The 10,833-nt window shown below is 37.3% G+C and overlaps 1 protein-coding gene across 4 annotated transcripts in view; it reads right to left on the bottom strand.

The window, feature by feature from the left end:
• LOC108748699 (protein held out wings) overlaps window positions 1-10,833 on the bottom strand; it is a 49,417-nt gene that overhangs the window by 10,918 nt on the left and 27,666 nt on the right. Inside the window, exons 3-6 of one of the 4 annotated variants that reach the window (XM_018486977.1) lie at window positions 7,686-7,802; window positions 6,525-6,668; window positions 5,758-5,860; window positions 3,665-3,967 (exon numbers count right to left, since the gene is read on the bottom strand). In XM_018486977.1, the coding sequence (XP_018342479.1) occupies window positions 3,665-3,967; window positions 5,758-5,860; window positions 6,525-6,668; window positions 7,686-7,802 (667 nt within the window). Of the gene's footprint in view, window positions 1-3,644; window positions 3,968-5,757; window positions 5,861-6,524; window positions 6,669-7,685; window positions 7,803-10,833 lie in introns of those variants that run through there. The other 3 variants (XM_018486978.1, XM_018486979.1, XM_018486980.1) reach the window with 3 other exon arrangements.

The raw sequence follows: 10,833 nt of genomic DNA, 5'->3' as shown, positions 1-10,833 counted from the left end.
ATATATATATATATATACATATACGATTTTTGCATATTTAAATATTTAAATATTACTTAAAGACTATGCCATCAAAAAGAGTATTGCGTGTCTATAAGATAATCTGTATAAATACGTGCGCTAAAATCATTATTCGATTCTCCTCTGTTTGCTCTTTTGCGAAGGGAGGAGCGGGGGGGGGGAGGGGGCGTAAACGCGCGATAAGAAAACAAAAAAAGAGAGGAAGTACTTTTTCAACGCATAGAGTCTTATCCGTATCGTCTGGACTCACTACAAGTAAACGCTAGAACCATCAGTCCTCAAAATATTGTTTGGTCCCTGGGTAATATTCTCCCTCCACCTATATATTGCCTGCCTAAAGAAAGAGAATCCTACATACATTACATTATAAGGCTACCTATCACCAGCCATCGTATGGCGTGTCGCGCGATAGATCCAATTTATGTTTATTAACCGATGAGTCCTCGCTAAATTGATCACTAATTCGATTGCTATCGTATGATCGACGACAATCATCTCGACCGATTCGATTTCAAGCTGTGAAAACTCAGCGATTACATCTTCTCGCGTGAGCAGAGAAGGAAAAAAAAAAGATAAAGCTACTGCCTCGGAAGTCTCACAATCGAGTACTCTTCTTCTTTCCTGGTTTTTTTTTCTCTTGAGATAACTATCGCCGCGCTTCGCGTAATTACTTCGCTAGAATCGTCAAAGAGTTACGTAATTAGAGGTATGGTTTTCATCCGGAGGCGGGAGAGAAGACAAAAGGGAAAATAAGTAGATACAATGTGGAGTAAGTTTTATAGGAGAGGCGGACGGATCGAGTTATTAGTTGTTTAGTTAGCGTGTTAACCCGAGGGATTCGATTGGGATTCTAGTGGTACTTTGTAGTTGCGAACGTTGTTAAAACTGTAATTTAAGCCAAGCGTAACAAATATGATCGCGAGATGAAAAAAGGAAGAAAATAAAAAGAGAACACGGGCTAAAGTTCGATTAATGTACCATCACCATCCTGATAGATAGTTGATTAAAACGGTCGATTATTATCTTTAACGAATAGAAGAAACGTTTCTGACGACGATACGTGTCCCTTCCCATCGTTGAAGCTATCAAATCGAACTGTAAGACAAGCTTAGGGAAAAACAAAATCTATATTATGCAACTTTAATATCGTCTACTTCAATAAATATATAATATATTCTCTGAAATCTATTTACTTACGTGCGTACACACGTACATATATCTGTAAAAATAGCTACAACAAGAATGGCCTTTGATTACTGCATTGAGTAATGCGCGACAGCGCGTTACGGGTCTCCCATCGATCGTAAGGAAAAAAAATCTAACATGAGATATACGTACATGTACATGTATATGTATGTATAAAGGACTTATTGAACATTCCTTTACGGCTTACATTAAAAGATGCGCGAATGCGCGAGCATTCACCGGGTAACTGGATGCCTTTGTATCGAAGGAAGAAAGACGCACCGATCTTCCCTGTGTCGCGGCGAAGAACACGCGGTCCAGAAGTATTATTCCTGGACGGGTATTCGACTTCTAAACGAGCCCGGAATCGAACATGGTGTGCGTCAGTGAGTCAGTAAACTCGTACCACTCGACGGGAAGTACTTTGGATACTGGTGAGGAGGACTGGGATGGGATTTCTCGCGTATCCGAAATATCTCGACGTGTTTTTCTTTTTCTCCTTTCCTTTCTGAGAAGACGAGACTCCGCGGGACTGTCCCTGGCTAACGTTTCGCCGTAATTCTCGACGCGATCAAGTTTAACGCGATTGTCTCCCGTGATCTTCTTGGACTACGTCTACGTTGCACGGCGAGAGATTTGCCCGATCTGTGAGAAGACAAAAGTATACTATATCCAGTTGATAAGTTGCAGAGACATTTGGAAAGATAAAGGTATCAGTTTGAAGAGCGAATTCCAATTTCAAACAATATTTTTCACTAAAAATTAATGTAAAATCCAACGAAGATAATTCATTCGTCTGCTAAATTCCACGTTATCAATTTCGAACAGTCAAAGTTACATTTTTCGTATGTTATAAGAGATTCATTTTTTTTTTTTCAAGACACTTTCTATACCGAGAAAAATGTCTGGTTGGATAATTGGAATTCTGGTTAAAAATAAACGAATCGGAATTCTCTGGTTAACTTTACCTAGAATTCTATTTGAGATAACCGGAAATCTGATTAATCTAGTTCGTCCATTTTCAACCAGCTTTTCTCAGTATACGTTTCTTACAAATCTAGCAGATTAATCTACAAATTTTCGAGAATAGTACGTAATATTTCAAAAGAGAAGGAAATAGAAGAAATCTCATTTAAACCGGAGAGAATATTTTTTATCCTTCTTTACCGAGCAAAAATTGCACCGTGCAGTTATCCTGAAGGCGGCTCGAGAAGAAAAGATGCATTCCAAGCGGCAAACACGTAGCTACTGGTGAACGGCGCAATATCGGTAAAAAGAAAGAAAGAAAGAAAGAAAAACTTTCAGACTAGTATAGCTACATTCACACGCGATACAGCACACACGACGAGTACCTACGCGTCTGCCCCATCTCCTCCTATGCCTAATACCTACAGTTTCTGATCAAAACTCACCGAAACACGGTCTAAGTCGTTCTGTGCTCACATTCCTGCCACTTCTTTTCTATCGCTATTGATAACCCTGAATCTTCGTGACACAATTATTTCGAAGGCGGTGCATATACATTACACGCGCGCTAAGGCTTTCACGTAATTATAAAATATCTGAACTGAACGCGACTAGTAAATGACTGATTTCGGTTGTGTTCTATAATCCTAATCTATTCTCGCAAAAAATACTCGCTAACTGCTACGATGATGACGATGAGGATGATAATGACGGTGATAACGGATGTAATGACGCGACGATAAAAGATGATAATTATGATAATGCAATGTGGATAATAATTAACAACTATAAGAGCAATCGGCTCGTAATTAACAATTATTGTCTTACAAATTTACGTGATTGTATACGTGCTACGTGTCGATTGGTGACTTTTCTATGCATGTTCACTTTTCCTGAAGCTCAACGCTGTCGGTACATTGCATTCAATTTCGTTCCATTTTCCTGTGATAATTAATTTTCATGTGATGCATAAAAATTGTGGCACTGAGATTAGACGAGCAACCTTTTACAGCCTCGTCAAAATATTTATACGTACAATATTGATAACAATAAAAAACCATATAATAATCAGCTTTTCAAAAGGAAAACATTTCTTCTCGTTAATCTCATTCACTCCTCGTCTAATCTCTTAAGATTCACGAACAGGAATTTCAAGAACAGGAAAAAGAATGATCAAACATTATTGGAAGCATCGAGGAACAGAGAGAATCACCAATCGTCAGAGACGTGCCGCATGCGGTCTAATAATAATAATAATAATAATATTAATAAAAATAATAAAAGCGCACAGCTTCATCCTTCTTGTCGCGCACGCATATCTCTCTTGAAAAATTAAAAAAAAAAATTAAAAAAAAAAAACATTTCCGCGTATAAAAAGCCCCGTTATTCTCGTGTCATAGAGAAGAGAGGCCGTTCGTTTTGGCCGCCTCCGTTTCTCTCGTGCCGCGGGAAAGACACGGCAACGGGAGCGATCAACGAGCAAACAACCCACCAGAATGATCAGCAGTGGCGTACTCGGTGAGCAACGGCGATGCGGCCAGGGCGGCATAGTTGGCGTAATCCGCGTACGGCGTGTAGATGAGCCCGTGGGGATCACCGGCAGATAGAAGCGAGCCGGGTGGCCCGGAGCCGTTCAGCAAGGACGCGGCGGTCGTCGGCACTGATATCCGCGGCGACAGGATCAGGGGCGCGCCCAGAGGCGCGCTCGGAGTCCGCATCGGCGTCGCTAGCCCCGGCAACAGGCGTTGCGTCTCCGCCGCGGCGGCGGCTACCCGCCGCCACTCCTCGTCACAGGCTGCAACATCAAATGATGCTGAATAGCTGGTTTCTCGCTTTCAACGAAGCGGTCGGTACTAGAGATCCTCTAATAAGAGTCTGGAGTCGCAGTTTTGTAAGTAGGATAGTAGTTTTGATAAAAATCGGCGAGAGAGAAGGACATGCGTGAAATAATAGATATATGAATACAAAGGCTCCAAATAAAATAAATCATCACAATAAGGCGCATGAAATCCAACTGAATGGGAAGCGTGTAAAAGAATATAATGATTAAAACTAAATACAGACGTTTCGACGACACTCTTTGTCGGAGTCATTTTCAGTATACATACAATTAATAAATTAGTACTATTTATTGCGCACACATTAACACAGCGGAGATATCAAACTGATAAACAATTTATTAGTGCGATGTCATGTCATGAAACTTCTTAAATGGTGTACAAAGATAAAAATTATCAACGTATATATATTTAATATCTGACGGAATACTTTATCTGAATCGAAAAATAAAACTGGAATGTTAAATGAAAACTGATTACCGTAGTTTAATATACAAATGTATACGCAATTAGAATTAAGTTGTTTATTTTATACTAAAGACTCAATGTTGTTGCGCATACATTTGTATATTAAATTACGGTAATTAGTTTTGATTACCGTAGTTTAATATATAAATGTATATGAAACGTTTGTATTTAATCTTACAATCCTATTTATTCTTTTATAAAATTTCCATTCAATGTTAACTTTCATGATTTTTTTTTTATTGCGATGACATACATTTGTTATTTCTTTCTCTTTTTCATTCTGTTCTATGTTCTATCTATTTCTCTCTCTTTTTCTCTTTCAAGAATTGTTAAAACATCAATCAAAAGTGGCTTTCTCGTGTCCAGACTTTTATTAGAGGGTCTCTAATCCGGGTGTTACGACCACATTATTTGGAACAACCGCTGCGTCGGAAAAATTCAGGAGTGAAAAAAGAATTTCGAGGAGAAACTTTAAATTCGAGCGGATTACAATAGATATACATAACATAAGAATATATTATTGACAAATTATATGAAATAGATTTCTCTATCGAGCAAATTATATACGGAATTTATCAAAAGAATGTAAAGCGTGACAAAAAGATCAGTTTCTTCAAATCTTTTTGTCACATCATCTTCATTCATAAGTCGACCTCGATTTCGATGTCACGCATAATCTGAACGTATTATCTAATCTCTCAAGTTTCTCCGAAATCTTCCTTGAGGTGCCTTCCACTTATCTAATGCAATCCGAAGCGACTGACTAAACTATTGTAGTTCCGAAAAAATAAAACAATAAAAACATTGCGAAAAAAGAAACAAATTTATACTAGCCAAAGAAGAATACTTGGCTTACAATTTCTTATTTTTGACTAGCCAGAATCATAACCATTAATATCTACAACTGATTATTCAAGCGCGTTCTCCCGAACTTTTCCGACAACTGGTATACTAGGAATTCTCAATTTAGAAAACGCAGCCGCGTTACCTCGCAAGAATTATTATTCCATTAGATTAGTCACTAATGACGACGATTAACATTAGTCCATTACACTGTCGTTATCATTAACTGTCATACAACGATTATTGTACGCCGTTTTAATACGATGAGGTAAATTAGGATTACAATAAAATACTATAAACAGATCTCTCATTAGAAAGCTTATTTTGTGAATCGACCGCATCTTTAAGTAAATCTCTGCAATTCCCGATCTCGCGGAGAACACGATCCCGAGCGGGTTTTAAAGGCGTATAATAATACAAGTTCTACGAACGGTACCTGCCGCGGCGGCAACCTTTGTGTTCGAGTCCCGGTAAGTCCCATTGATAATGGCGAGTTCCATTAGCTGCCTCTTCTTTAGCTCATCCTCGCCGTCAGCCTGCTAACAATCGACATTACCGTCAGAATCCACCACCGGAGGTGCAGCGATAATTATCCTAGGAAAGGATGGGGGAAGCTCGACATTGTTGTACAGATCTTTTCCATTTACATATGAAAACGCCGACGTACGCGCGCACGTACGCGAGGTCACTCACGGAAGTGGCGTGTGTTTCCAGCTACGACAACTCGATTATAATACATCGTTTCGACTTGCAAAGAAAATAACGTACACTGAAAAAAATGTTCTAAAATTTTAACAAACGATTTGTTTGAATAATACCAACTAAAAGCGCACTAAATATAAAGATATATTTATTTGGTACAAGAACCATTAATTGGATTTAACTATCTCTTTCTATTGAATACATTTATTTGCTGCAAGTAAATGTATTTAGTTGGTACTATTCAAATAAAATGTTTAGTATGATATAATTTTTCTCAGTGAAATAATTTTTTTCGTAATTTTGTCGAAAAATTTTCTTTTTTTCTTAGGTTTCCTTCGAGTTCTCGGGTTTCGATTCGCAAGACTAGAGAGGAAAGAGAAGAAAAAAAAAAAAACATGTGGGAAACTCTCCCGGTGAGATCTCTGTTCTCGCGTTCTTACAGTGCACGGGGCTTATTATCATATGTAGGAGGGGAAGAGTATACAATTGGAACTTTCTCACCACGGGCACGAGTAGCTTCTTGACTTCCTCGACAGCTCGGGCGAGCTTCAGTGTGGCACGATTCTCGGTGTCCTCGACAGTGAGCAACACGTGTAACTCGTCCGTCAGGTGCTCCCAATTCGGCTTGCCCCGATTTTGTTCCTCCTGGTTAATCAACACGGCGCGCAACTTGTTATATGCACACAAGCATTTGTCCATACATACATACGAACTTAAGTTCACAGAGTTTACATAAAAAAATTATCACTCGTACTATTTAAAAAAATATATATAAATATCTGAATAATGTATATTAAATACTATATACAAATTATAATATAAAGATTCGTGCGTGATTTTTCTGACAATAGGAATAGAATAGAATAGAGGAGAATCGCGCGATTATAAATTTCACACTCTCTATACACGTATATTCCTACATCCAGGCGAATTCTTTAATTAACGAAGCATCGATGTAAACTTTTATCGCGGGCTTTTGTTAACCAAATGAACGGCAATGATAATGATTGATAAAGAAACTTGACGTTTACGTTGATCTGCGTGAGAAAGCAATAGATACACATCAAATTCACATCAAATTGCATACTGAGTTTGTTTCTACTGTATACTTATACTTACGAGAAAGCATTTCGCTCGCGTACCACGTGCAGCTTGAAAAAAATATGACGCTTGGTTTAATGCTCTACATGAATCACTCATAGTTAATTCCCACTTGTCATTGTCTCTGGGAAGATCCCCCAATATTAATCGCAAGCATTCATTATTTATAGCCTGTATTAATTCTCCGATATTGATTAAAAAATATATTATTTAGCTATAACTCATATTACTTCAATCATATCTGCGCTCACAACATTCTTCTTAAACGAGAAGTGTAATAAAGTGCGATTAAGAGGCGAACAGACCTATGATTAGTAGAATCGACCATTATTATAACAGCTGTCGTTTATGACTGTTATTTAATTTCAGGCGTTTGTTGCCGTTAACGAGCATAATACTCATATGTTCCTCCGCGACATTTAAATACCGCGCATCGATAAAAATTTCTAAATTAGCTCACTTTGAGAAGAAAACTTTTCTCAAGGAAATTTCATTTCTGTCGCACAACAAATATTTTCAGCAACAAATATAAGTTCAATAAAAATTTCAGCCCTTTCTTACCTTTTTCTTATCCCTCATCGATCCTTTCCCGCGCACCATTATTTTGCATCCTGTCTCTTGTTCCAATTGTTTTGCGGTCATGCCCCGTGGCCCCAGAATCCTCCCGACAAAGTTGAACTGCAATTTATATGGAAAAATCCGTTAAATTTATTGCCCACTTTCATGCAATCAATGCGTTCGTCAAAGAAAATGTAACCTTCCGATACCACTCTACACCGTTTTGTCACGAATTTATCATACTACACTGAAAGAAAAGATTAGCTGAATGTGGTATAGTATTTTTAATTGGTTGAAGCAGTCAATTTTTGATTGCGTTAGTTTCATCAAAATCCTATACTGACATTGCATACAGGCTAACGCAACCAAAAAAATTGGCTGCTGCAACTAAAAATTGACTGTTGCAGCCAATTAAAAATGCTATGCCATATTTTACCATCTAATTTGCTGCAGCAGTCAATTTTTCCTTTCAATAGGAAAATTAGTAGGAATTGTGAAATATATATATCGCATAAAAATGAACATATAACAAATTTTTCTCAATTCAAAAGCCAGACATTAAGGAATATAACAATAACAAACATATGTATATATCTTTATAAATAAAAAAATTGTAGCATGTAAAATGGAAAAGCTCAGGTGCGTCATAATGAGAGTAGCTCTGAAGGATTAATTCTAAAAAAATGTTCAAAGTGAACGAAAGAGACATTATATAGGAACGGAAGAATCAGAGATCACTTACTAATCGTCGCGTTTTCCGAACGATTTGTATACAAATATCAGCATGTGCATACATTATATAATAGTATATATGGATAGATAAATATAGAGATATATAATACTCTCATACATAGATATATATCACTTAGTTTTACGCACAAAGCACTAAATTTGGCTTGTACGATCGTATGAAAAAAGACTTGTTCCACGAGATATCCAGTTTCATTGTTGGATCCCGGTAAATAAAGACGGATAAGTTTAGACGATGAATCATCCGCGTCTTCTTTAGCCCAGTGCTCGCCCGTTTCTTGATTTTTTTTCAAAAATATCGAGATTTTAATATATGCGATTGAGGCGTGTCTAAATGCTGAAGTGCAGTGGAAGGAAAAGCTACAAAGGAGAGAGAGTCTAACACCCTACATTTCCCATTTATCCTAAAGAAACATAATTTAGTGTAATCTCAAATAAACACGTAAAGCAGAATAATAACAACAATTTTAACGATTCATGCAAATTTATGCAGGCACGAAAGATAAGACGAGTTACCGTGCTTGGTGCGTTCGAGAAAGTGTCCTTCTCGGTGAAGATAAGAATCATGCGCCGATAACATGAGACATTATCGAAAACTATCAATTAGCGTGAAATTGGTGCATGATAATTAGATAATTATATAAAGTCGATGGGCGCACAAAGCAAGATCCGCATCGCGGGTCGTCTACGACGCGATAATGGACGATCGATAATTCGCAAGAGGATCCATAATAAGCTAATAATTGCCGATGCCTGCGATTATCAATCAATGTCTCGCGCGTGAAAACCGACGTACTTTTTCCCATCTGTTCTCGTCGAGCGGATATCTCTCTTGAATCTTTTAATAAATCAAATACAATATTAATGTGAGGATTTAACTAAATAAAAAAAAAAAAAAGAGATCGAGATATCCGTACGAAAGGTTAATAAGCTTACGACCCGGTTATTACGTCTCAATGAGAGCCAACCGCTCCGGTAGAAACGCACGAGCGAGCGAGACGAGGAAACGGAGCGTGGAGAAGGAAAGGGAGTCGTCTCTTCGGTGCGAACCCTATTTCGGGCGTTACAGAAATAACATTCAGCGTTCGATGTTGAGTGCATGCTGCGCATCGCTCGATCCCGTCTCCCGAGATCGGCGAACGATACTCTTCCTCTCGTGGATCCGTAGCGAAAATTATCCTTCATCCGGCACGACGGAGAAACGCGGCTCTTCCGAGAAAATTATCGATAGATTTAGATACCCATTCACGATGGGTAATCGGGTTCGCGCGATTGGAATGGAAAATCCAATCGCGCGAACTTTAGGCGGTATGATTCACTAATTTTAAATGCTTACAATTAAAAAGCTATTATATATGTATACCTTCGACATTTTGATAGAATTTTTGTCTTAAAATATATTGTATATAGTTGTGGGAATTGATCTCTTTTGTTTTCACCGAACACTCTGCATATGTGTGTGTGTACAAAATATAGATATAATATGAATAAAAATAGATATTATAATAAAGGACTCCACAATTCGGCCGACTTCATTTATGCCCATTTCTATTTTAATCTCGGTTTAACTAAACTTATAACTCTTCTAGTTATAAGAATGAAAAAACAATGAAGAATAGATATAGAAAGAAGTATATGAAGAATAGGTAGGAAGTTGAACCAAAACTAAAGTTAAACTTTTACCAATATATTGATAAAAGTATATTAAATACATTTTATATAACATTAATAACTGTAACTGCCTTCGAAGAATTCTAAATAAATTCCTTCCATGAAAATGATCGCCCATGTTGTGCCGAGATCTTTTAAATATATAATCATCAAGGACCAGTTCCACTAATGTAAGACTAACTTTAATCTCGATTTAACTTACTGTCTATCTTTTTCAAATTCTTAGAATTAGAAGAAGATACACTTATACGAAATAAAAAATTGGCTGCTGCAGTAAATTAGATGATAAAATATGGCACAGCACTTTTAATTGGCTGCTGCAATTAAAAATGCTATTCAGCCAATTCTTTCTTCCAGTGTAGAGTAAATTAAACTAAGATTTATGTTAATCTTACATCTTGGTGGAATTGAATCGAGCTCTGAGCCACGTAATATATCAAATTTTGAGTTTGTTGTGTTTTAAATAAAATTCGTGAATAGATATTTCTTTTGCATATGAGATAAAATGACGGGTCTCTCTCGCAAACTAACGTTTAATTCATTTCGTTCTGTCCACTCGTTACAAAATAACAGATATTTAGTTTCAACAACGTCCCGATTGTCGTCCATTAGCTAATGTATGTACACACTAAATGATTAATGTAAATTCTCTCATAAAAGCATCAATACGCTCGCTCTCTTCAATTCTCTGAAGAATCTCCTGGTTTTTCGTATTCCAAGCGTATTCCTT

Source organism: Trachymyrmex septentrionalis, unplaced genomic scaffold, assembly GCF_001594115.1.
Source record: "Trachymyrmex septentrionalis isolate Tsep2-gDNA-1 unplaced genomic scaffold, Tsep1.0 scaffold24, whole genome shotgun sequence".
NCBI lineage: Eukaryota > Metazoa > Arthropoda > Insecta > Hymenoptera > Formicidae > Trachymyrmex > Trachymyrmex septentrionalis.
The sequence above is the reverse complement of the archived record's forward strand: the minus strand, read 5'-3'. Positions and strand labels throughout refer to the sequence as shown.